Source organism: Lutzomyia longipalpis, chromosome 1 (assembly GCF_024334085.1).
Source record: "Lutzomyia longipalpis isolate SR_M1_2022 chromosome 1, ASM2433408v1".
Lineage (NCBI taxonomy): Eukaryota > Metazoa > Arthropoda > Insecta > Diptera > Psychodidae > Lutzomyia > Lutzomyia longipalpis.
The window spans coordinates 30179046-30206658 of record NC_074707.1 but is presented as its reverse complement, the minus strand read 5'-3'; the positions used below and the strand labels follow the sequence as shown (position 1 = coordinate 30206658).

The 27613-nt window shown below is 33.0% G+C and overlaps 3 protein-coding genes across 3 annotated transcripts; all 3 read right to left on the bottom strand.

The window, feature by feature from the left end:
- Positions 1–5829, bottom strand: LOC129785868 (acyl-CoA Delta-9 desaturase-like). Its single transcript, XM_055820526.1, has 6 exons — positions 5422–5829; positions 4412–4800; positions 2802–2932; positions 2510–2715; positions 1029–1214; positions 1–962 (listed from the first exon to the last, which is right to left on the bottom strand). Exons 2-6 carry the CDS (start codon positions 4773–4775, stop codon positions 650–652), a joined length of 1200 nt encoding a protein of 399 aa, XP_055676501.1. The 5' UTR covers positions 4776–4800; positions 5422–5829; the 3' UTR covers positions 1–649.
- A 3026-nt stretch (positions 5830–8855) lies between these two features.
- On the bottom strand, positions 8856–15640 carry LOC129785876 (acyl-CoA Delta-9 desaturase). The gene is made up of 5 exons (XM_055820540.1): positions 15052–15640; positions 12804–13035; positions 12608–12738; positions 10735–11230; positions 8856–9343 (listed from the first exon to the last, which is right to left on the bottom strand). The coding sequence occupies exons 2-5, from the start codon at positions 13009–13011 to the stop codon at positions 9141–9143; spliced, it is 1038 nt and encodes a 345-aa protein (XP_055676515.1). The 5' UTR covers positions 13012–13035; positions 15052–15640; the 3' UTR covers positions 8856–9140.
- Positions 15641–18947: 3307 nt separating this feature from the next.
- On the bottom strand, positions 18948–26816 carry LOC129785871 (acyl-CoA Delta-9 desaturase). The gene is made up of 7 exons (XM_055820528.1): positions 26247–26816; positions 21847–22132; positions 20377–20507; positions 19864–20255; positions 19606–19781; positions 19254–19296; positions 18948–19189 (listed from the first exon to the last, which is right to left on the bottom strand). The coding sequence occupies exons 2-7, from the start codon at positions 22109–22111 to the stop codon at positions 19072–19074; spliced, it is 1125 nt and encodes a 374-aa protein (XP_055676503.1). The 5' UTR covers positions 22112–22132; positions 26247–26816; the 3' UTR covers positions 18948–19071.
- Positions 26817–27613: the final 797 nt, after the last annotated feature.

Here is a 27613-nt window from a genome sequence, read left to right as displayed (position 1 = left end):
TTTCTATTTAGAACATTTATTCAGTTGTAATTTTTGTTACAGTTTTTTTTTTGTTTTAGAATTCACCTGATAAGTTCCATTTCTTAATGTATAATAAAAATGATTTAGATGTACATACATATATCTTATTAAAAAATCCTAGAAACAATTATAGGCATTACACAGCCAGATAAGTCGAAAACATAATTTAATCGCATAATCGATTTTGCTTTTTATATTCCACCTGTAAGTTGAGATTGTTTACTGGACAATTAAGAACAAATTGATTGTAAAAGTATTTTTCATTAAAGTTGGAAGAATAAAACTAATTAGCATGATTAAATTTGATATTTTTGTTTTCGGCTTTTAATTAGTATATTTTATTTATAGAAAAAAAAACTATATAGAAAATTCTCTATCTCATTGTATTTTTTTTATTATTAAAAGTTATAAGAAATCTTTGCAAAATCTATTATAAATACCTATACAAAAAACCCTTATTTTAAATATAATTTTATCTGAAAGCTAAATATGCTTCCGTCGTTTTTTACATACGGAAGAACGCTTAATCTAACCCTGTGATTAGATGTACGTAACATAGAAAAGAATTTGGGATTATTTCTTGTTTTTCTTTGAGATTTCTTTATCAAAGTATTTTCAAAAATTTTCCCTAATCTACTAAATTCGAATTTTCATCGGCCTCCATTGGAACTTCCTCGGGCATACACCGCATACCATGCTCTGTGTGAGATCCATCCCCGCTGCGTTCAATGGTCTTACGAATAAGTTCTTTTGAGGGTTGCTTCAGATCGTACGCCCATCCGATCTTGGCAAAGAGATTGATGATTGAGGTCGTGATGTTGTACCGAAAATCACCCATTTCTGCTGCTTTGTAATCCCAGGGGAATGTATGATGATAGTTGTGCCATCCCTCACCCATTGAAACGAGTGAGACTCCCAAATTCTCAGATGGATTAATTTTTCTGATGAAATTTGAACAAAAGTTTAAGATTTTAAGGAGAAAGAATGGAATTTAAAATTTAATTCACCTGTCATATGGCTTGTTTCCCCACATATGAGCTGCACTATTGACGAGCCATGTGAAGTTGAGTTGGAAAACATAGCGAATGAATGCCATTGTGAAGATCGCGATTGTCCATTCCTCATTCCAGAAGTAAACGGGTGTCACGGATGGGATAACAAAGCACAGAAGAATCTTCAGCGGTACAAAGTATCTAAAAAAGTGGAGAAAAGAGGAAGTTATTAACCTATCTCAATGAATGATTTCCATTGATCTTGATCATCATTTGTGTGTGGATATCTTATCATTTTTTTATGCAATATTATCATTGAAGGTGTGCTCTATAGCATGATCATTGATATTAATTCAAAATTATGTTAATTATTGGCAAATACCACGAGGTAGAAATGCAAATTTATTTCATGTGTAGAATTAGGTAATTTATGTGACAGTTTTATGGTTAAAAGTATATAATAGTGGCGGTATATATTTTGGTGATGAGGAACCTTGCTTGTGTGTGTCACACCTCACGTGGATGCTGATTTAGCATGAGCATGGAAAATCCCTGCTGTGTATAATTTCTTCGTGAGATCTCTCTATGAATTTCTTGGAAATGTAGTTAAATGCAAAATTCACCCAGAAGCTCGATGACGTAGAGACTTATTTATTGGAGCTTTTGCGCATTCTTGTCTCTTTTTTTGATGAGGCTACGTGACCAAAGTCTCGATCACCGCATACATATCAGTGTTTGAGGATACAAAACAGATCTATGCTGATTTGATATAGAGCTATTGGTTTGTAATGGAGGAGATTTATAAGTTTTTTCGAATTTCTTCTTGGTTTTGAGAATGAGGAACATCGGAGGACACTTATTGCTAATTTATGCAAAATTTATACGATTAGGAGGAACTATGGAAATTGATAAAAGCCCTATTATACATAAATATGTATATTCTTGATATTTATTAATTTATTGAAATATTATACAATGATGAGTATTATTCAATTTAATAAGCTTCACCTCAAAGATTTAAGCGGTGGTGATGACTTGAAGTCAAGGTTCATGTTGAAGATATATACAGTATGAATATGTTTGGTTTTTTTTGTATTTCGATTTGCTGTTATTGTCGGTAATTCTGCTAAGAAAGGTTGTTGATTTTTTTTCACTGAATTACCTTTTCTGCATTTTGCAGTGCGTTAGCATTGATTTCAAAAATTACATGGTATTTCTGAGAGATTTAGAAAAAGTGGGGGGTGCGCTTCAGTATTTTTCTTGAGGTCTTCTAATAATAATTTTAACGACATTGTGCAAGAGATATTTCAAGAACACCTCCACAATTTTGGTCCTCAATGCATGCGATTGTTGCATGAGACAATGATCATAAAAACTTTTAATTTATGCTTATATGCCTTCAATGTGTGACCCTTCTGGCAGATTAGCGTCACCTTGTTAATTGCACTCCAAGATAGAGAGATGCTTTCGTCATATATCTTGTATTAGGTACTCACTTTTGATGCCACTGCACCACAGGATCAGCCAAAATGTCACTCATGTCCACCTGGTTGCCCTTTCTAATGACATCAGGGTGTTTCTTCATCATGAGCCATCCCACGTGAGCAAAGAAGAAACCTCGATTGGAATTGTGAGGATCGGCGTCCGTTTCAGAGAATTTGTGATGAACCCGGTGATCGCGAGTCCAATCGAAGATCGTATTCTAATGAGATGGATGAATGAAAGTAATTTGCATTTTTGAGAATATTTTATGAATTTAGTTATACAATCTAATCTATAATCTCTTACCTGCCCGGCAACTGAGAAGCAGAGAGCCAAGATAACCCGGAGTTGAGTTTTTGCTTTGTATGATCTATGGCTCCAGAGTCTATGGGCACCTGCTGTCACGCCGAATCCGCCAATTCCACCCACAAGGAAGGCTGTTAATTTGAAAATTAAGAAGCTTATAGACGCTTACAAAAGAGTTGTGTGTTGAAAAGTGAAAAACCATGCATAAAAGAATGTACAATTCGATGGAATTTATTAATTCATAGGAAAAAGATGCGACGTTTGCAGAAAAACTTAATGAGTTTTTGAGGTCACTCGCTGTAGTATTGCAACAAGAGACATAAACTGTTTTGTTTTCATTTTATGTTGATTTTTCCGGGGCCTTATTCTTCGTATATATGTACCTATACTATTCAATATGAACAGAATAAGAATTGGGAATGGGAAAAATTACATTCAGTGACTAAGCGAAATTAGATTAAATCAACTCATTTGATAAACCTTCAAATTTTTTAGTTAATAAAATATGCCTAGAAAATTGTGAATCATTTAAAAGTCGTTGGATTTTGTATGGAAAAGCCCTTTTGGCTCAAAAATAGTATGGTTTTTGAGTAAATTAAAATTTAATTTTTAGCCTATAAAAAAGCTTTACAATGATTACCAAGGGGTGAATTCTGTACAAGGAATAAACTCCCAAAGGCTTTTCTTTGGGGAAAATCACGGAGCTTTTTTAGAGCTCGGTAAGGAATTTCAAGTTTAACTATTACAAAAAATAGAAATCTTAAAAAAAACAAGCAGGAAGTATTTTAATGTTATTTTAATTCTCTATAATCTCAGTCACTTTTTAACTTAAAAAACTTAAATTCTTTCGTTGTTGAAACATTTCAATAATTTCACTCAAAACTTAAAGATTTTTTAATCTCAGGATTGTTATTATGTACCCTAATAGTAACAATCCATGTAATATTTAAAATATTATTCAAATATGTTAAATAAGCGGATAAATGTGGGATTGCAAAGTATAAAAAATAAAACCTCTTTCGTCATATTACTAAAATTTTGGGCAAGGAAAATTCCACTAGATAAATCAATGTGTTGATATTATCCAAATAACTATATACCTACAAATCGTGAAACTGAGAGCACATCTTTTTGATCACCTCCAGTTTGATGGATTTTCAAATATGATGGATATGTGGTTTGTTTTAATTAAACAATTGCCACAAAAATCGTGAAGAAATCATTGTGCCAAGTGGCAATGATACTAATATATCACGGAGAAACTGCAACCTCCAAAAATTAATGTAACTCATTAACTTCGGCGGGTATACCGACATCATACGCTAACGTATAATATTTGAAGTTTAACATTATTTCATTCAATTAATTATAAAAGTGTGTGGCATTATCATGAAAAATCCTTCGTTTGTTGCGAAATAGCTGAATTTTGCATAATATCATGATTTTGGGGAATTTTTCTATGATTAATTTCCTATATAATACAGGAAGAGAAGATTTAATATTTTGAAGGCCTTGAAGTGTACACATTTTTTTTATGCTTGTCCTGGTTATGGTTGAGTTTGCACTGTGCTTGAATTTTTGAGATTAGTTTTTGTGATAAATTAACTTACCCCAGAGGACGGTGAAGAGGTGCGGCGAACGGAAATTAACTAAGAATGCATAGAGTGACACGAGATGGAAACCAATGATGGACACAGCATTAACTACTTTTAGTGGTTGTTTAAATTTAATCCCAAGGAACATGTAATCCTTCTCAGACTCATTCTTTCCTTTGGGATCGTAATCACTTTGATCACTTTTGCAATTCAACATGCTCTTGCCTTCGTAATTGTTATTATTGAATGTGGCATCACTTTCGTTCACTGTTTCATAAAATTTATTAGCACTGTTCATATCACCATTGGCAAATCCATTTGCGTAGTGCCCATCATCAGTTGCTCCTGCAATCATTGTCATCGTTGATAATTGTGTCATGGTCACTTTTTGTGATCCTCCGCGTCTGGGGTGGAAAGATGTAATATTTTCTTTTAATATTTTAATTTACACTTTTTTTTTCTCTCAAAAAGATACAAAAAAAAATTCACTAAAATGTATCTTTTTTTTAAAATAAAAAGTCACTGATATATCTTAATTTCTAAAAATGTTTCATTGAGATTAATATAGAAAAACTCATCAAAAATTTGACGATTTATTTCTATTTTTGGGATACGTGCAGCTGCTATATCCTCAAATATATCTCTCACCTCACACAAAAAATAAAATGGAATTTATTCCTTAGACACCCACGATAAATCGATATAAACTCAATTATAGTGATTTTCTTCACTCGCAAAAGGCTTGTCTAATGCATGAGTGTATCGTTAATTTTTAAAAGACTAAACCATACAAATAGCTCACATGGTCTTTTATAAAGACGATCCCTCCTCTTCAATATGAAATGATCAGCGTTCGTGATTCGTGTCTGCTCTACCGGTTTTTCTTTGAATTTTGCCAAGAGTGTGAGGTCGGAGGTTCATTTGATTGGGCAGAAGAGATGGAAAATCTCGCGAAGAGATGATAAAAAGCAATTTTATCTGCTTCTCCCTAGAGAGGAGATTTTTTTTGCAAGAAAACTTCTCACCTTTGTGTATTTTCCTCAAAAATTTGAAGATTTTTTTGTCCTCACAGACACTCACTGAAAATAAAAGGGAGCTCCCTTCTGAGTTTTCACTTGTTAATTCCACCAACTCTTCAAAACGAATGACCAAGTTTATTAAGTCTAGAAAAAATATTGCACGAGTTGCTCCATCGAAATGCAATTCAGCATAAAAATTCTTATTCCACTTTGAAAATTTTATAATATAAATATGCACCAATACATGTCACAGGGTTTTCGTTGCATAATTATAAAATTATTGAAAATGAGAGTTACGACGTTTGGGAAAATAAGATAGAGAGGATCTGGAAGGAAAGGAGTACGTATTAAGAAAAAATATTGTTTTTTGGTTAATAAATTATCTATTGTTTCCTGATTTACAGTGAAATTGACAAATAAATTATTTACTTACGTGGTATATGAGATTTTCAGAAAATTTTTAATATGTGGTTAAGATTAAAATTTTAAGAAAATCTCTATACAAAATCAAATATTTTTAGCAAAGATTTTTTTGCACAATTTGCATAATTTAATCTTTGCACGTTATGAAGGATGAAAATCTATTAAAAGATTTTCTTTTCTTTTATAATAAAATCCAAATTTTCCATCAAGTAACATTTGTTTTTTTGCAAGTACAGTGAGGTTTTGAAGAGAAGTTTAATCTATCTTCAATTAAAGTTTTCATTAATATTTTTCTTATAGAGAATAATAGCGGATCCTTCGACGAATATAGTTACTTTTTTCTAGAAAATTTCCTATTATATAATTGAAATGTAATTGCCAGGCAGATAATCTTGAACTTTTGAATTCTGAGGGAGAAGTGATTGTACGGTACATTAAGCATAAATCACACAATATCAGCGAATTTCATCAATGTCAAGAAGCACAAACCAAAAAATTATGTATGGAAACTTTCTCATGAGAATCTTTTTTGAACTCTCAAACAAATCATTTATTAATTGTGTAAATATTATAAATAGGTGTCTTACCATCACAGATGTAATTAGCGGAATTAATATTCATAACTACATGACAATAACTATTCTATCCGAGGTGTAAAAAGGTAAGACAACAAGAAAATATTTTGAACATCGGAGTAGAAGTGCGTCGTTAATCATAAATGATTTTTGATTAGTGAAATGATGTCCAACGTAAGTGGTAGACAATTTTCAGTAATCGTCACGTTATTACCATCCGGCATGTTTTCAGAAGTTATTATGTACATACATATGTAGAGATTTCGTTGTTTTTCTCCTGTGAATAAGGTGTTGAAAATTCACGGCTATAGACTTTTGTCTTTATCATATTTTTGTGCATGTTTTTTTTCTCGATTGTGAAACAGTTTTGTGAGTCATGACGTCACTACACTAATTTATTAGACATAGATGAATCGTTCTTTGCCACATGGAGCGTATATGGATTTGTCTTTGATGATGTGCACTTGAAAAGAAAATCATATACGAAGAATTTGCAAAATAATTTTTGCAACTAATACGTGATTGCAAAAGGATTATAGGTGAATTTAGAAAATGTATACGCATTTGATTACGCATATTAACATTGAATTAAAAAAAAATGTTGAAAAAATGGACATTTTAGGAATTTCGTAAATTACTTTTATTAAATTCACGACATTGATATATGCGCATAACCTTAGGAACGACGAAGAAGCTAAAGTCAGGCAGTTGATTCAGTCAGATGAGAATTTATACAATTCACCATAGACCACACTGTTGAGTTTTATTTAGCTCGTGGACACGAGGAGACAATTCTTTTTTTCTCATAAACAGTCAAAATCAAAGAAACTATCATTTATTATATTTTACATAAGACAAAAAGTCACGTCTATTGCTCAATAGAGTAAGAAGAAGGCTTGCTTATTATTTAGAAATTCCCGCTGAATTTGATGAAGAGAAAAAAATTGAGCGATTTGTCTCTTCTGAAAATTTAAGGCAAGGTAAAGTCGATGCGATGGCGCAAGTGGAAGTAAATCATTACATAATTTACGAACTTGTCTCAATTTTTTATGGCTAATCTTCAACTATCAGGTGATAATGAATGCTGAGTGTGAATGAATAATCGTAAAATCGCATAGAAATAAAATCTTCATTGCTACTCAAATTTTGAGGCCAATGTAGCCAAAGATTTGATATTTTGCTGCACAAAACATCTCTTTTTTGTTCAGCTTTCCCGTCGAATCTTCTTTACCTATAAAAATTATTAAAATTCAATTCGTATATGCCGATTAATCAATGATATTTTAAGATGTTTTGTGCACAATTTCCTTGTTCAAGTATGTCTTATTTGGTATTTCTTATTGTGGTAAAAAAAAAACACGGAGGCTTTATTGAATTCTAGCTTCAGCATACGGGGAAGATGGTGTGTGAAAATGGCATTAGATTGATCGGAAGAAGAAGGAAAAAAAACTTGTGAGTCACTGTTTTTTTCCTCTTCAGTTTTCATTGACGAGTGAAAATCCAAACATTGAATGTTTTACTATCTACAAAAATTGTATTGTAGCTTTTTTGCATCTTCAAGTTTGTTAATACTTCAATCATTTCGTAAAATAGCGTGGTAGCTTAATTATTTAGTTATTGTTGATTATAAGGAAAAATTTCATGTTTTTCCCACTTTTGCCGAAAACACCTCAAAATATGACCTTAACACATTATTATCAACGTTAGAATTCATTGATGGAACCAATGAATTTTAATTTAATTTTAATTAAAAAAAAAAGTGTTTTCGTGTGTCTTCATCCAAATCCACACCTACCTTCGTCATTTTGGGTGATCCGGCGTTAATTAACAAAAAATCTCCTGGTACCACCAGCAAAGCTCCAAAGATTTCCGGTGATAGGGTATCTTATCGAAAAAATTTTGTTTAAAGCAAACAAAACAAGTAGCGATCGGTCTGTGGTCAGGTACAATAGGCTTGCGGATGGATTAGCAGGTGTAATAAAAAAAAGAAGTTATCGCATTTCAAGATATTCCTCCCTCCGACACTCATTCCCCCAATCATCTCATTCACGCTGCTGCCAGTCCGTGACCTTGCTACTGTTTTAAAATGCCAACTCAAACTCGTGAATGAGAGGAGCGAGATCACTGAACTAGAAGAATGAATGGTCAGACACTGTGTCTCTGGGTCAAAGGGTCGTAAAAGCAGACTACAGTGCTACCGTGGAAAGCTTTTAAATTCTTGAGCAATAAAAATGTGCTGAATTGATGATTCAATAAAATTTATAATCTATGAAATATCTCCTAGGGTACAACGTTCGAAAGGCACATTGATGTCTTCGTGATTCAAAGGCACACTGACAGAGTGAAAGATTGAGGAAAAATTGCTGAGATTAGTCAATACTATCATCGAGGCGTGTAATCTAATGCGGCATGACCTTTATACTGCACCCACCACATTCGTGATTTTTCATACTTCTATAACTCCTTTATTTACCAAAATATATATTTTTCAATTACAAAAAAATAACAGATATGAGAACATTTCGGGGTACAAGAAATTGAACCAGAAAGAAAGAGATTGCAATTAAAAATTATTATGATAAACCACATCGAACAGACATTTCGATAAGAGTGTCGAGAGTTTTGGTGTAGAGAGAATAATCATGTGGAGTTGCATCATCCGTACTTTGAGCACTCTCATCCATGTCCGATGCTGAAGCAATATTGGCAAATGGTGAAAATTGTAAGTTACTTATTGTAGGCACGACAAACTTTGGGATATTTCTCCATTTCAGCTACACCAGCTTCCCTGAGGCACTCAACAACGGGCCGCCCAGAATCCACTGCCATCGTTAAGCCCGTCTTTACAGCATCCGTTGAAATTGTCGAAAGATCAGTGGCCATCTCCAGTGCAGCAAATACACGAATTAATATTGTGGTTAGACCCTCCCCTAAAAGAGACACACACAAAAAAGGCAAACCGACTTTAAGAAAAAATTAACACTTGAACTTGTCGTGGCAATAAAATTTGTTGCTGCATATAAAAGGTTATTATACTGTGTTAATATTCATACAACCTTTAACAGATAATAAATAAGACTAACGATATGTTTTCGTTATCATAAATTAACAAAATATTTTCGATTGAGATCAATAACTTCTTTTACAGGTAAAAGGTTAATTAGGCGTCTGGTTATACATTTTACATTGATATATTGCGCGATGAATCAAATTATATGGAAAGTGAAAAATGAAAATTTACTTAAGGGGTTCGTAATTTTCTTCTTTAATTTTTTTTTATAACCGGATATTTGGGGATTTTCTAAGAAATAACTAGAAAAGGGGGAAATTGTTTATTTGGATGTATTCCGCAAAAAAGGCAAAAAAATCGATAAGAAAATCACATGATCTTCTAAAAAATTAGAGGAGGTGGAACTGGAGTAGACCAAAACCCATTAAATATTTACTGTAACTTCTATGTAGAATGAAGTAAGATTCTAAACCTTTGAAATATTTTAATGAGACTAGTGAAAAGCATTCTAATATCTGTTCTTAGTTAGTATTTTAAAATAAAAATCTGGAAATACACGGATGTTGAACAAGTTAATTATGAACCTCTTAATTAGGCAAATTGTAAAAATAATATGAATATATACCTATTTCACAAAATGGTTAAAGCTCATGTTGAGCAAAATATTTTTTATATATTAATATTTTGATTAAAACGCACATCTTGAACCTTTTGATCATGAAAAGGTTTCTACTAAATTAAAATTTTGTACAGACATTGATTAATTTCTGTGCGAAGAGAAACTTATAGTCAATACACGGAGGTGGAAGATTGTTTCATAATTTGTCAGTGTGGAATTAGAAGAAAAAAAATATTGGTGGAAATGTCTTATAAATTTTAAAATTTTCCTTGGAATGATCTTGTCACCACTGTGCCATTATAAATCACATATAACACGTTTGCTTTTCGAAATTCTTTAGCAATGAAAGAGATTATGGAAAAAGGAGTCATCTCATTATGGCTGGTGTTTAATGACGCTCACATGTGCTACACAGTTGATTTTTTTTAAATGTCACATGGAAAGTAATCTGGGGGGAAGATCTTTGATATGCTAATGATCGAGTTTATGTGGTGAACCCCCATGGATTGACATTATAGGACGAGGTGATGTTGGGTGTAAAATTTGATAGTTTTAAGACTAGCACGTGTAATTGTGATGAAGGACGAGGATTCTACGCAATTTAAAAGAAAGGGGGAAAGAGGGTTAAAGCCATTAACGATTTAAAGGCATTTAAAACCGAATATAATTAAGAGATATTCAAGAGATCTTACCGTAATTTCCAAATTCGCCCGTTTGATAGTCCCATGGCATGAGGTAGTGGTACTGTGGCCAGTAAGTCTTGGTTATAACGAAAATAAGATTAGAATCTGATTGCTTGAAGTTCTTATCGAGACCCCAAATGAAATGGGCGGAATTCACGAGCCATGCCACATTTATCACAATCATGTAGCGCAATGAGAATGCCACAAAGAGGGCTGCTTGCACTGTATCATCCCAATACTCGAGTGGAGCATTAATGGGTAGGAGGACAAAGAAGATCAAGTAGAGAATCCAATAGAACTTCTTCTGGAACATTACGATTTTGTCATCCTCAATGTCACTCATATCAATTTCATCCAGCAATCTCTGTTGCTTGACACTGAGGGTGCGAATTTGTGCGAGAACCTGACTATGTAGGAGATCCTTGTCGCTGTAGTAGGGATCGTCACTTGTCTTGAAAACCTTATGATGAAGTCTGTGTTGGCGTACCCATTCGTATATTGATCCCTGAAAAAAAAAAAGAATTTTTAAAAGAATTATAAATGTTTAGTGGTTGGGTTGAAGGAAAGTTTAAGGCAATGAAAAGTATGGAATAAAGTTTTCCTTTCTTTTGTCTTTTATTCCCACAAATAAACCATGTTTTAATCATGAAGAAAAATTTCTAATTGTAAGTTAGAAAACAATAAAATAACAATAGTCCCTTCCTGGAAAAGATCCCATCTGGATTGAAACGTTAGCAACGAAGACCGACTTCCGCTATAAAATACATTTAAATTAAAATAATATTTTTTGGTCCTTTCTTCTACTTTTCGTCAGAAGTTTTAATTTTTATTAGAAGTAATATTTTTTCCCAATTAATTTATTATATTTAATTTTATGGTATTTCATAAAAAAATCTCATGTATCTCATAAATGTTTTGTATTCACCAGGAAATCCCTCATAAGTTTTATCACATTCTGCCAGATCTTTCTACAGATATATGCTTGTTATGTGAAGTGTGAACTATGTTATACACATAAATCATTTAGTAAAGTTTTCAAGATAAAAATAAAAAAAATATTATAGCATATAAAACTATTAAATTGGTATAAAATAATCAATAATCGAGTACAATGAAATGCCTTACGCAACATTAATGAATATTAAATGATTGTTAAATTCATCCTAGGCAGAAAATATTTTTGTTGATCAGAAAATTTTGGCATTGAACAATTTTATAGCTTTTTAATGACTTATTAAGATCTACGTGACTACCTTATAGAGAGGTTTAAGATGTTTTAGATCAACTTGTTAGCATCGAATTCAGGATATACATGCACATTTCATTTGATTTCGGACAGAAAGGCAATTATTATGCTAATTTTTTTTAGGTCACTGTACAATATTTCTTTCAATGTGAGCCCCCCAGCCGTGAAAATGAAATAAATTTATTTCTCCGATACCTGCTGAAAAATTGCAGACATTTCGGCGAATATGATTATATACAGTGAGCGTCCTACATAACGAACGGTATCTTTTACAGTAGTATGCATATTTTATGAAAAGCTCTTTAAGGTTTAAGGTCAGTCATACATAATTTTATTCATGATTATGGATTTATGTATTTAAATATTTCTTTATCTTCTTTATAGGTTTGATGACTGTACACTAAAATAATGCACATGGGCTTGAAACACATATTGGTGCTTATGGAAACATGTATTATACAGTGCCAATGAATTGGTGTTGGAAAGTAAAGAGACGAGAAAACTGATTTTAAATTCAAAACGGAAATTGAAAGTGCGCGAAGAATTCGCATTTTGTATTGTCATTGTTTTAAATTGGAATTAATGCAGGTCAGAGGAGGTCCAATTGCTAATTATATTCGTCTTGTGTACAATTACCTGGCCGGCCAGTGTTTGGCAAAGCATGAGAAATCCACGGAGGATGGGAGTTGCTGTGTAGGTGCGATGTGCCCAGAGTCGGTGAGAACCACACGTAACACCGATTATCCCCAAGAAAGTCAAAAGTGCAGCTGCAAAAGAGACAGTGATGTTGACCGTGGAAGTCTAAGGTCAAACAAGGGCTGATTCAACTCACTGAATAATGCTGTTACAAGAGAGGTCTGTGTGAAGAGTACCACAACTCCGTATATTCCTAAAATGTTGAGATGGATGTAGAAGAGAACGGCGGGCCAACTTGCTTCCCTTTTGAGATCCTTGGGGTTGTCCTTCGATTCATCCGCTGACGTGGGTTGGGTCACAGTCTCTGTTTGGCTCAGGCCATTTGTGCTGTGTTTTTCCGTCATTTTGCTATATACTACTTGTTGACTCTGAAAATTAAGAAAAAAAAAACAAATTAATTGACAATGCGATGGATTTTTCAGGCACGCGAATAATTTCGCTGATGTTTTCTTGGAATCTTCGAATGAACTCTAGAGAAATAAGCTCATTAATTTTACTTCTTTCCGAATGGCATTTATGGTTGCACGTGTTCTAACTAGTTTTTTCGATTTAACTTTTGGCAATATATCATTATGTTTACACGTTTCTATAAATTCTATTTTCCCCTCTTTATGCTCCACATGGTGCTCTGCACGTCACAATTGTGCACCTTGGCAATGTGGTCAAGGTGCAAGTAGAAAAAGGTGGGAATCGGCATAAAAAGCTATCAGTTTTGATCCAATTTCCGCTGAAATGCCAATTTATTGGGAAAGACTTCACAAATGCGTCGATAAGCATGAGGTCATCTTTAGAGTGAAACTGCAAAAGCAATGTGCTTTTCGTTGGTATTTTCTTTAGTGGTAAAGAAAAAGTCTCAAGAAATATGTATGTTTCCTTTTAAATATCATGTCTTTGCATATTTTATAATTTATAAATATTCAATTAGAAAAATTGAAATAGAAATAAATAATACTTAGAAATAAATGCAAAAAGTCAGAAAAGATATAGAATGTAGAAAATATAACTAATTGCAAATTCTACAAGTCATCAGTTTTTATGTATCGGTTCAATATCATAAAATTCTCTTAAAAAAAGGTTAAATTTTAATTAGATTGGATCACAAAAATAGCAGGATAACTCAATGAAATTCAATTTTATTTGCGTTTTTTACCTCTCACTCCTGTACTTATATAGAGATTAATTTTATCTTGTATAACACGTAAAAATTATCCTATACCATATCAAAAGAATTTATTTATAAATAAAGTTGTTTTTGTATTCTAAGGCACTTAATTTTACGACAGTAAAACTTGTTATGAGCACTATGACAATGATCGTTCATAGTCGAGTCTTAATGTAATATTAATTGTAGTCCACTATCTTCTATTTCATTCTTCGAAATTCAGTTTTTCCTCTTAAGTAGATGAATAACTTTTATGGAGGAATTCAGTGTATTTAAAAATTTGTCTTAATTAGTTAAAGAGAAATAATTAGGAACAAAAAGATCAATATAATTCGGGCTGGAAAAAGTTTCAAGAACTTCACACATTTAGTGTTTGTATTTCTCCAAAGAGCTTTTTGTTGTTTGAGCACCAAAAAGCATCGTCTTCACAAGGCCAATTGAGCTTTCATGTCGTGACCACTTGCTAATACCCTACAGAGTGTGCAAACGGAATAGACTTTACTTCAATTTGATCGTGAACTTGACTGAATGAGAAATTCGCAATTGCTCCACAAGCAATGAGAAGTGCTTGAGACAGGTTAATTTATTTATGCGAGAAAGAAAAGTCTATTGCGCAATCCGCGAGATTAGCGGTGCTGTAAGGTTACGTTTTCCCTCTCATAATTCCGCGACACTGCGTTTATTACATACATATAACTGCAGAGGTGTGGAAAGTTATATAGTTTTTACAACTGGAAAAAGTATATGCGCGTGGACAGGTTTCTCTCCTATATAATAGTTAAAATCAGCGAGTCTCTTTAATGTGTCAATATCAACGAGTTTTCGGCTTCTCTTTCACGAGGCGACAACTTTTTTTTTGGCAACAGCATATTGGACCATACGTCATCATTTTACACATCATTCTCATCTATACCATACAATCAATGTAAAGTGTTTACTCTTGAAATATATAATTTATTCAAACAACCCAACGATATGCTTAGATGTGCATTTTTGTCACGAAGATTTGTTTGTGACACACTTCAATGAGACTGCAAAATGGTCAATTTTACGATTATATGCATATGAAAGGGAAAGTTTGAAGACTTTAGCTATTTCGCAGATAGAGTCACTATAATACATATTGGTGTGAAATTTACTTGGTGTACTGCGAGCAATACTGATTAATTTTCCAACAATAGATATCCAATATTGCAAAAGCATTGCAACATTCGCAACTTACTCTCAGCGATGACTTCTTGCAATTGAAGGCAGTCTCGTGGTTGATGGAAGTCACCTCTGGTGGTTCACACACAATAATATTCCAGATTGCACTTTAGTTTTTTTTTATTCAACTTGCCTCTACTTCCGCGTTTTTAAAACAACACAGCTCACCACTTGTTAGGGAATACCGAGTTGGGGGAGACACCACACAATTTTTCCAACAGCGATCTGAGTCCGTTGAGAAGTTGTGTCGAAGTAAAGGGACAATCGATTGGCACTTGGAGCTTATTGCACCGCGATCGAGGCTCTTTAATATTCGTATTCGTAATGATAATGACGGACAAAAGAGCGTAGTGCGACAAAAGAAACTTACACAGTGACTAAAGCACACCGAATGACTATTTTTTTGTATAATATGTCCACACTTACTTGAAAATCAGTAAATTTCCCCCACTCACGGATGGTATCGTCGAGGTCTGTACATTGCACCTCACCTGCTCGGCCACTTATCACCAAATCACGGTTGAAGATCACAGACTTTTCACAACTTCACCACTAACTTGCTCCAAAATATATGAGAGCGTTTCCCCACGCGATTTGCAATTAAAACACTGGAAGGTGAGGAAATTAACTGACTGAGAGAGAAAAAACGGAATTTTCCGAGGTACTATTACAGAGTCGATAAATGGAAAAAACAATAGATAAAGATCATGCACTTTTTCCACAACTTTCTGTTTCTATTTTATAGTTTTCTTTCTTAATTATACATAAAACTGAGCTTGTTTTATACATTTTTTGGGACGTCTTATAATTTTACGGAGAGCTTTCATCAGGGGCTAAATATGTAGTTTATGTCTTTATAGCAGCCTTGAAGTAGTTTTTCACGTTATTTATATAAACTTTCTAGTTCATTTTATGGATGTCAGTTCAAATTCACATCATCTAACATTTTGAAAAGTGCTCTCATAAACTCTTAACTAAGAGACTGAAAAATAATAAATTTTTAAGTCATATTTACAAAACTTTTTTTTTATCATTCCTTAAACTTGCTTTCAACTCTGTTATGTTTAAAAGCAGTAATAAATGTAGACGAAATTTAATGAATAGTCTCTAACTAAGCCATAAATTTGCCAAAAAATTTATGTATGTATATAATTTACTTTTTCTTTTCTTAATATAATATCATTTAATTTAACCAAGAGAATGTTAATTAATTTATGTAAAGAGAAGAATAAAATAAGCGCGTGTATAGAATTTAACTCTTTCGTGGAAATACGGTTAATATTTGACACATTTAATAAATTTGTTTAATTTTTTGTCGAAAAAAGGTAGTTGATATTCTTCGTAAAAAAAGTTTTTTTTTTATAATTTGACAAATAGTAAAATTCGTTTGAGTTGAAATCTTACGATCGTGAAAGGGTTAACTCCAATTAGTCTACAATTTTTTTAAAATGAGTTTGGATTACCATAAACTTTTACTGTTACTTTTTGATTTACAAAAAAGTTAATAAGAAAATGTTCTATAGAAATGTTAATATAGAAAAAAAGAACATTTTAGACTAATTGCTCTCTTAAAAGTATTTAATGTTACAAAATGTTAACAGATTTGTATTTCTTACTAAAATACTTTAAGTTTTAATTAGGTACAAAAATCTCACGAATAATTCAACATACTTTACCTTTGTTGAGATACCAAATCAAGGACATTTCGGGGTTAATTTTAATTTTAATTGTTATATCACTGTTTCTACATTAAAATAAATACGTGTGGATTTTTTCGCAATTTTGCAAAATGAATAATATTTCTTTGAGAAAAGTAGGAAAAGCATTTAATAGACCCCTCAGCGTGTCACATACCTATTCTTGAGATTATCACTATGATAGACAATATCTATGAGATAGAAGAATTGCCGTCGTGACAATAAATGAGTTGCTTCATTCCGCCAATTTAGCAGTTTGATTAGAAAATTTCGCTGGCAAAGTTCTGTAAAAGTTTTTAATAATGAAGTTCTCAGTGGGTGTAACAGTTTTCCTTACTTTCACCACTTTTGCATTTTCCCTCGAGATTTTGGATCAACTCAAAAGCTCAACAGTTAGCTTCCATCAGCAAATTCATTCGCAAGTTTATTCTGCTCGTTCTCGCTTAAATGTTGAGACGGAGAATGCCCTTCCATCTGAATTGGGGTTATTTGAATTGGCTGTGAATGACATCTTGAAGGATTTAGCCACCATTGAGGAAACTTTTAATTCTGTTTCAACGGAGTGCCGCGACAGAATGCCCACATCACCAGAAAATGTGAGAAATTACACTGAAGCTGCATTCCAATCGTGCGCTATGGACTTTTTCCATGAACTTTCTGACGCTCAAACTGCATCACAAGGATCAACTGCCTTCTGGTATGACACAGCTGTTCAGCAATCCCTTCAAGTTTTAGAGGGCATCTCGAGGAAAAGGATTACTCAGACATCGGAATCCTTGACGAATACCATTGAGGCAGTTTTTCAGGAGTTCAATCAGAAAAGGCTTCACTGGGATAACGTCGAAACGACAGAACTCTTCTATGAAATAGACGTTTACCAAGATAAGGTGGAGAGTGTTAAGAGAAATATTAAGAGCTGCCTGATGAATGTCCAAGGAAAAGCTGGTGCTGATATTGGTGACATCTTCATTTCCCTCTGGGATTGCTAAACATCCTAAAACATTGCGGAGTTATCAAATGAATGTATTTTTCGCAATACAATAAACATTTAAAATCTATAAGAGCTTTTATTCATCATGGGTTATTTATACAGCATGTTGTCGTAAAGCAGCCTTCTTTCGTGAAGCCTGGGAGCTTTTTTTTGTCTTAGGTTTACAAAGTAATTTCCCAAAATCATAAATAAATTCAAGAAGTTTCTCACGATAAAAAAATATCTTGACTCTTCGTTTTGCAATAAGTTCACTTCACTGCGAATTTTGATTATTCTGATGAAGCCCGAGACTGACTGCGAAACTTTACTCTATCGTTGATTAGAAAAAAAAATGTTTTCTTGTGTATTTCTTCCAGATTTAATTATCTGATTACTTTACAACTCACAACAGCGTCATTGCATATTTATCATAGGCACAATGATTACGGTTTGACGCCAACAGATTTTCCGCTAATAGTTAGACACTGCTAATGCCTCAGTAACATTTTATTAGCTTTCGATGAATAACAAACATTAACATTAAATGAAGATAGAACGTGCTTGAATTTTAACTATGTTCAAATAGAGAATTTTAATACTTTTTATTTAATTATTTGAATGAAATAGAAACAGTTTTTTTACGTTTAATTTTAGTGGAAAATGAAAGTATTAAGTAAAATTGTGTTGTGGCAGTGAAAATTGATAAATTATGTGAATAATTTATGATGTGTGTGATCGACCTAAGTATTTTTCTTTAACATAACGTGCATAAGTTATGAGCAACATAAATCAAAAGAGCAATCTCACTTAGCCCTCACCAGTCACTTACTAAAGAGTTTTAAACTTTAATGGGATCAACTTGGCATCAGCAATGAGTTTTAAGATTTAATCATATTTATTACATCTATTGCAGTTTTTCTTTTAAAAATTTTAGCTAAAGAGAGTCGAAGGAATCTTTTTGCATTGATTTTAAAAGCTTCAAAATAGACTTACCTTTTCATGAGATTAGCGCCGTATTGAGCGGGAATATGTGCAAATGAGGAGCAACCGCGTAGAGTGGTGATTTAATGGAAGAACAATGCTATTACAATTGCATATGTATGACTTGCAAAACGACATTTCTTTGGTGGACAATTTTTTTTGCAGAACACCTTCGTAATCTATTTGGCCGTAAAAGTTTAATGTACAAAAAATTTTGGTTGTGACGAAAATGGAAAGTATGGCATTTTTTCACTAAACAGTTGATAACCAGTTATTAATTTTTCATTTCTAATAAAGTAAACCAAAAATGTGTACAAGTTTTGTTCAGAGTTAATCTGAAGAGACAGCGTCAGAAGGTGTTTTTTGAGTCAGCGTGCAGATTTTTTTATTATTGCATTGATCGCAGCTCAACTTCATCATCTGACGGAATATCCTTGTCTCCATAGCCCCAAACTGCATCCTTGTGAGCCTCTTCTGAATTAAGGAAGTGTGTACCGTCACCACATCTAGTTTCGAAAAGAAATCCATTTATTAAAATTAATTAATTTATTTCTATAAATATTTAATTACCTGGCGGCTCTTCTGGCAATCATGTCAGGGGAGACGGATTTACCTGTAATAAAAATAATTTGTCTTATATCAGTCTAATAAAATAAAATTGAAACAATAAAACACAAATAACAATAGAACGTGTGCTCTATCGTGAGCCGAATTCTTCATAATTTTACAAATATATTTTTTTTAAATCAAATTTTTCCAGTAGCATACGACTATTTTTTTTTGAAATATGTACATTGCTCGGCGCGGGAAATATTAAAAAGTTTCGATAAACTAGCGGTAAGTTGCAAGAAACATGAACAAAACATATGATAAAAGCACAACTATATATAGAAAGCTCGGTGGAAAGCTTTATCCAACTTACGTTCAAAAGCCCAACCGACTTTGGCGAAAAAGTCAATGAAGCCTGTTGTGGGATTCAGAGTGTAATTTCCAAGCTCGCCCGTTTTGTAATCCCAAGGAAAAACGTGGTGATAATTATGCCATCCTTCACCAAGTGCCGCAACTGCTACACCAATATTCTCAGCTGGATTGATGTTTCTAATAAATATTTTCCATTTTTAATACAATTATTCTTTTGTGTTCATTTTGTAAAATGATTTATGGAAAAAAAAGAACTTACTTATCATACGGTCTCTGGCCCCACATGTGAGCAGCGCTGTTAACGAAAAAGGCAATATTGAGCGTTGTGCAGAAGCGAAGATTGAACATTGTCCAAAAGCATAGCCAGAGATCCTCTCCCCAGAAGTACCACGGCACAGCTACTGGCAGAATGATAGTAAAGAGAGCAAATAGTGGCACGTAAAGGCGTTTGTGCCACATAACAATGGGATCAGCCTCCAGATCGCTCATATCAATGGTTTTCCTCTTGTCAACGACATTTGGGTGAGGAGTAAGGAAGAGCCACCCTACGTGTGCAAAGAAAAAGCCTCTTTTGGCATTGTGTGGATCAGAGTCTGTCTCTGAATACTTGTGGTGTACCCTGTGATCGTGGGCCCACGTGTAGGCGTCCCTCTGAAAATGAGAGAAAGAGGTCAAATTACAACATGATCGAAGAAGACGAAATAATCAAAAAATATTCATGATTGAAATTGAGATGAATGGTATGACCTTTATCACCTTTTCGGCTACTTACTTGTCCAGCAATTGTGAAGAGGAACACAAGAAGCAGTCGTAGTGGTAACTTAGCTTTGTAAGCTTTGTGTGACCATAGTCTGTGGGCACCAGCAGTAATTCCGAAGCCCGACCCGTATATTAAAGCTATGACTGCAAAAAGAAAGGAGACAAAATCTACGTTTATTTTTTTTTATGCTTTTGCTACCATTGTAGGTATAAGATTTGGAATTAGAAAAAAAAGGTTTGACATTGAAAAATATTAAAAGTAATTTACTTTTCAAAGGGCCTGACTAATATACAAGGTAATTTATAATTAAAAAAATTCAAGATTATGATTCAAAAATTGAAGCGATTCTATTGCACATAAAGAACATATAGCATTAATTACATATAGTTCATTTTTCCAAGAAAAGAACTTCAAATCCATTAAAGAATAACCATTGAAATGTGAAAAAGCCATTTATGACGCAAATTTGTATGTATACTTATTTGAAAACTGTGAAAACTTTCAAGAGCCTTCATGCTTCAATTTTGTATTGTTAACACTTTGCCTTAAAAGTTTACATTACCAATAACGAAAATTATCTATGGCTCAGCAGATTGGTATCGTAGCATTAAGGATTTTAGCGATTGTTTTATTTATTTATGTATTTATTATAAATAGACAGTCTATTTATTTAAATCAAGTCCGAATCTGTGATAAATTTTATTATTGTCATTAAGCAACTGCAAAAACAATGTATTAAGATAATGATGAAAGGAAAATGACTATAATTGAATTTGATTACGGAAATATCATCATTTTTGCATACTAATACAGCACCAAATTGTACATAGTTTTCGTTTTATAATTAAATATGCAATAAAAAGCAAATGTTTCTTGCAAATAAATTGAAGCTATTTATTTTTTAGACTATGAAAGTTTCATCAGTATGACATAAGAAAAATAATCGATTTACTATGTGGTTGCGTTGAACCTTCTATCAAATTCATTCCAGATTGTTTTTGGTATTACGTATGTACTCTAAAGCATGTGCTTTTATATTTATATACAAACGTACACATGCAAATCATATATCATAACATTATCAGCTACTCATAATTTGATTAATTTTAAGTTGATTGAATTATATGCATACATACATAGTACATAGTAGCTACTATTGTTACATATTATATTTATTAGATCACAAGAATTATATTTTCTTATTCGGATCTATCTAATCTAATGTTTTTCCCTTTGCAGGTGGAAATGAATTTTTTTATCAGCTTTATCTTGTCTGCCAGAGAGACACACTCACTGCTAATTCATTTTGTTGTTAATAAATCTTCACTTCTAATTCAGTATTCGATTAATCATAAAATGTGTACACACAAGCACCGTCTGTCTTGGTTTATCAGTACTGCTCTACATTTTATAGGTGTAGTATAAAGTTATTTAATTAGGCAATGGAGAAAAATATTTTCTCTATGGATAAAATATACTTACACCATAGAAATGAATAGAATTTGATGGAGAACATCAAGTAGAACCCATAGAGGGCACCTGCGTGGATGAAAATTTGCACAATGAGATCGGGCCATCTGATTTCGGGCTTGAAGTCTGTGTAGTTTGTGGAAGATTCCTCGCCTTTGATCTCCTCCTTTCCGTCAACATTCAATGGATTGTCGTTGCAATCATTCTTCCTCTGACGCACATCACTGGTTGTTAGGTTCTCTTCAAGTAGAGGTGATTTGGAAATACTGGGTGGCATTTTTGTTCACGGATGATCACACTGTTTAGAGTAGGTTGTTTAGAAAAGAAAAATATTATAAAAATTTATAATTCTTACAAGAAATTCTTGGAAAACACGAAAATATATATTTTTTCCGTATATAAACGTTTTGTCAGAGTTTCGTGTAGTAATTCCAATTATTCACACACGATTATGTCATCGAAAACTGTGTGAACAACCTTGACTATGACCGGAAAAAAAAAACGCGGGAAAGAGCTGCGAATTTATGTGTGGAGTTGTTGTTTGTGGATTGCAGAATGGTATGTATTTTTGGTGTGAAAAATTCCCTCGTGCAACTTTATGTGGAATCAATCCAAAGAAGAAAAAAGTTTCTTTGATCATGAAAGTGGCCTAAAAGAGGTATGTGCTACCAATTGAGCATCTTTGTGAATCTATGGACACACATGCTGAATCACCTCTCTTGTATTTAAGTATAGCTTCACAAAAAATGACATTACAGGAGAACCCCTTGATGGATTTGAGTGAAATTTTTTTTAAAAGTTAGATAATAATGTCTACTTTTAATTTTGATGAAATTTGGGCCAAGTGTAACTTATAAAAATTAAATGGTCAACGAATGAAGTTATGGTACCTTATTTGTAACATAAGGGTATCACATAAAAAAACATTAAAAAAGAACCACGTGACGGATCGAGATGAATTTTTTTTTAAAAGTTAGGGGACATGATTAGCTACCATTTGAATCCGAGTTTGTTCAAATCGGTCAACCACAAGCTGAGATATAGACAAAAGTGTATTTTTTCACTATGGTTCACTAAAATGGCTGCCACGACCGAACCGCTTGACCGATTTTCAAAAATTTACCAGATTTGGAAAGGGAATTAAATTACCTTTCCAACGACTATCTATTTATTAAAATCGGTGCACTAGCGGCCGAGATGCAAAAGGTCAAAGTGAAAATTTGTAAAATTGTGAGAAAAATACTTTTGCCTAGGTTTACCAAAATGGCTGCCAAGAAATAACGGGTTGACCGATTTTCAAAAATTTACCAGGTTTGGAAAGGTGAGAAATGTACCTTTCCAAAACTGGTAAATTTTTGAAAATCGGTTAATCACAGCCGAAGATATAGCCACTTAAAATTTGCCTTCAAAAATACCCCATTTTTGCTTGCCCGGAAACTTTTGACGGGTAGTGTATATAGTAGCGATTACTTCTAAGTGTTTTTTAATAGTTAAATTCAATGACTTTTATGATCAATGATGATACATATTGATTTATTCATAGAAAATGGTGTGCATATTTGCATCAAGTACGATAAGAATTGTCTATATGGAGGATATTTTCCATTTTCTTTGCTGTATGTCATAAAAGTCAAGAAGATAACAATGCTTTTTTTTCTCTCCAGCAAACACAGGTGTTGCTTTGGGATTTTTATTTCGTATATTACACGCAAGAAAATTGTGAATATACCCTGTCATCCGCACGTATAGATATAGATATATAATAGTATTTTGTGAGATATTCGACACTACAGCGAGCGATATGGTGCGCTTGTGGAAAACTCGAACAGCATAATTAAGAAGGCAAACATTTCGTGAATGAAAAGAGACTCTTTTTACTTCGTTGGCAATTTAGTAAGCGCGTTAGCATTTATCATCTTATCGTTGCGTGATCACACTTTTGTCCACAATGGTTCTGTGACACATGTAAGAAAATTAAAAAGGTACACTATTTCATATAGTTTCTAGTAATTTCTCTTCTTGAACTGTTCGTGTGAGTTATGGTGTCATAGAAGAGCTTTAGATTGTGCTTGGAATTACTCATAAAACTATATGAGCTTACGTAATACGAAATTAGAGAAATATTTTTCATAAAAGACAATAATTGTTGAAATTTATGAAATTTTAATCCTCTTCTACGATTAAGAATCTTTCGCAGTTTATAGAAAATCACAATTTTATAACAAACAAGCTCATTTCCAAAATATTGCAAAGTCAAAATTTAAATATTGCTCTGAGGTCGTTGTTCTACTTATTCCAAATCTGACTTTTTAAGGATTTTAGGTACAAATTTTGTAAAAAAAAGTAATAAAAACCACACAAAAAAAGCCTTTACTCAAAGTTTTAATCCGTGACATGTTGAGTATTTTATGACCACTCTGTCTAGTCTGCTTTTTATTAATCATTTGGTGACTATCATTTTAACATTGAATTGAAAAGCAGTAGATAGGTATAAGAACTATAAAAAGTTTTTTTTTTGAAATATCAGCTCGGATTCTAGATTCAGAATTTCATGATCAGCAATTCTTATAGATTTGCATTCGTATCTTAAAAGAAAACTATTTGATTAGATAAAATGTTAATTTTACAATAAACAAAAATAAAAAAAAGCTTTCACGAAAATTTCAATCCTTATGTTGGGAAAATTGGAAGATATTAATTTGATGAGGTAGGTATGTGAAGAAAATATAGTAATTAATTTATAAAGTATTTGCGTAGATTAATGGGTCATGAAAGTAGTAAATAAATAATTCGTCTTCACACCCCCGTTAACGATCAGTTTTCTAAGCCGAACATGTGAACACAATGGGAGGGAAATCATTGATTTTTTCCCTGTCCTGTCGGTGATATCTCTTGATTTTGGGCACAATAGAAAAGCAATTGGGTGTGGTGTGGGTACTTTTGAGATTTCCCATGCGTGAAGCCGAAAAGAGTGAAGCATTAACCTTGTATGATGGTCATTTTGCACTTATATACTGAGAAACATGTCGCTGGAAAACTGTTGATGACTCACCGGTATTTTCATTGGACGGAAAATTTTATGAGAAAATCTTACAAGAGTCAGACACTCAAATTTTGGCATGGCACAATAGTTGGAGGAGTTTATCATTTTAATCACTCGTCAAGGTTCTATTGATTGAAAATTAACCCAACCAATTGATACGTGTTAGGTTTCATTTGATTAAAATTGTTCATGAGTCAACGTTTCTCGGGGGTATTTTGTGAATATATTGTGTCTCGAAATTGTGCTTCACTTCCATCATAACCATTTAAATTCATTTAGACGTGCCACAAATAATCTTGGAATTTTTTAATAAACATTCCCTTTGAGATGGTGGAGTCTATATATGTATGTATGCTATGTATGTTTAGTGTGATAAATACCAAATAAGAACTTTATTGCCCATCCGAGTAAAAGAATTTAATTCACTAATGCCTCCGCTATAAGTTGCTTCATCCCACAACTATCGTATATACATATATACATAAATATCAATGGAAGAGGAGAACTTTTACTTTCACAAATCGTTAACCCGCTTTTTCGTTATTAGTATACACTATGGATATTATGTTTGTATGTAATGTACATTATGTGTTATATCAACAAAAGAAAATAGCGATATGTTTGAAGTTCAAGGCAAAGCACAATATGAGGTGCTGTTGAGGGAACTTCTTGGAATTTTGTAGGGAGTTTCCTATTCAGTTTATACTTGAAAAAATGATGAATTGAGAAAAATGAGAATCATAAAAGTACAAGTTAGTTTTCCCCACATAATGAAATATCATGGATTTTTCTGTCTAATAAAATGATTTACGACCCACACTTTCATATTGGCGCCTCAATAGACATTCTAATAATAAGACATTTTTCGCTGTTAGATTAAATTTCTCATTTCATATTCTTTGCAGAAAATTGTGTTAATGTTATTACATCATTTTGTGGATAATGGTATGGAATAAATCGATGACACTATTAAAAATTCAACTAATAAAAATCACATTTTGCCGAGTTATATTTTATCGTCTGGTGGACTTAATACGATGTCAATATTGATGAGTTAGAACTTAGCAGACTTTGGGCGGAATGACGCCATCTGATGAAGACAAATAAACAGATTTTCTCTCTAAATTTCTACCAACATATTACATGGAGTTATAGGTATACTACACATATTGCGGTACATAAAATGAATATTTGTTTATGCTTCATCACTGATAAACTGGAAAATGTTAACTTTCCAAACGGCGTTTCTTGCACAATAATCCAATCGGATATGAAAATCGTTCACATTAATACAAAAGAATATTTGAAACAAAAGTAAGCAAATCATAAAAAAGTGAAACACAAATTGTATGCAATTGAGGAAACTAACATTCCACTCCCTTCTTCTGTGTTAAATCCAAAGAAGTCGAAAGTGTGTCGAAAAGCTGGAGAAGTGTGGGTTTCTTCTTTTTTTAGTTTGCGCGCGCTTTTCCACTTTGCTTTAGCACTTTCCGAACTACACCACAAGAAGGTTCCCATACAACTGATTTCACTAGCCGGCATTCAAGCTCACTCAAGTAGAATTTTCATGCGATGAAAATACACAGCACACTGAAACACACTTTTTTATTGTTTACCATACATTTGGACCTTATGTAAGAGTCGCATATGTGAATATTATTTAATATGTAGTGTACACAGTTATTTACTTTTAGATAAATAACATTAAAATTATATTAGTACAAAAAAACAGGTAAGAGACAAAATCCAACTAGTGGTTGTACTGAGGAGATGCTGATGCATCATAGAAGTAGTTGACTCTTCCGAAGAGGACGGTGAAGAGAAAGTAACCGACTCAAAAAATTAATACGGCAAACATAAATACATACGTATAGATATAAAAATTTGAATATAATTCCCCATTCGGGCCTACGCGGTGAGCATCACGATTATTCGATGTTATCTATGTGGCCGCGTGCAAAAGAATGCAAAAGAACCGCAACCGTGAGTGTTAGAAGATATCAAAGGGACTTTACATGGGTTAGTCATTTTACCTGTTTTTCCCTCGATAACCTTATTTCCTCTCTGTTTGACGATAAGATGGATTTTATTGACCAAATTTTCACGTGGATGTGATGTAGAATAATCCCCGTGTGCTATATACCTACACACATATTATGTACATACATATGCCGTGCCTATAATTTGCTCAGTAGAACAATTTGTGGACGACAGTTTCTCTCACTATCAAAATCATAAGTGGATAGTGACAACCTATAGATATGTATACACAAAATATATGTCGGGTTTCGTGTGCAATAACTATATGAGTTGAGTATATCGAACACTTGCCAAAGGGTTTTGTGGGTTTTGTGACAAATAGCACTTCCGAAGCACTCATGCTCCGTGATTGTCTGTCAGGGAAAAAAAAGAGTACACATAAACCACATTATTTATCAATAATGACTCACAATTCTCACTATATTCATATTTAAATCTATATAATAAAGAAAGGTCTCTCTAAAATATGGTGTCTGTTCATCTATGCATTTCTACACCGTTGGTCCGATCGCGATGAAATTTGGTACAGAGACTACTGATACCAGGCGGTTTTTACCAACGACATTCATTTTCCCCCCAGAGCCCCCCTTCACATAGCCCCCATATAAAATTCATGTTTTTTTTGACTACTTTTTGAAATTGGCGCCATAAATGGTGTGTGAAATTCACTTTTTCCCTTTGAAATATCTGTTGGAG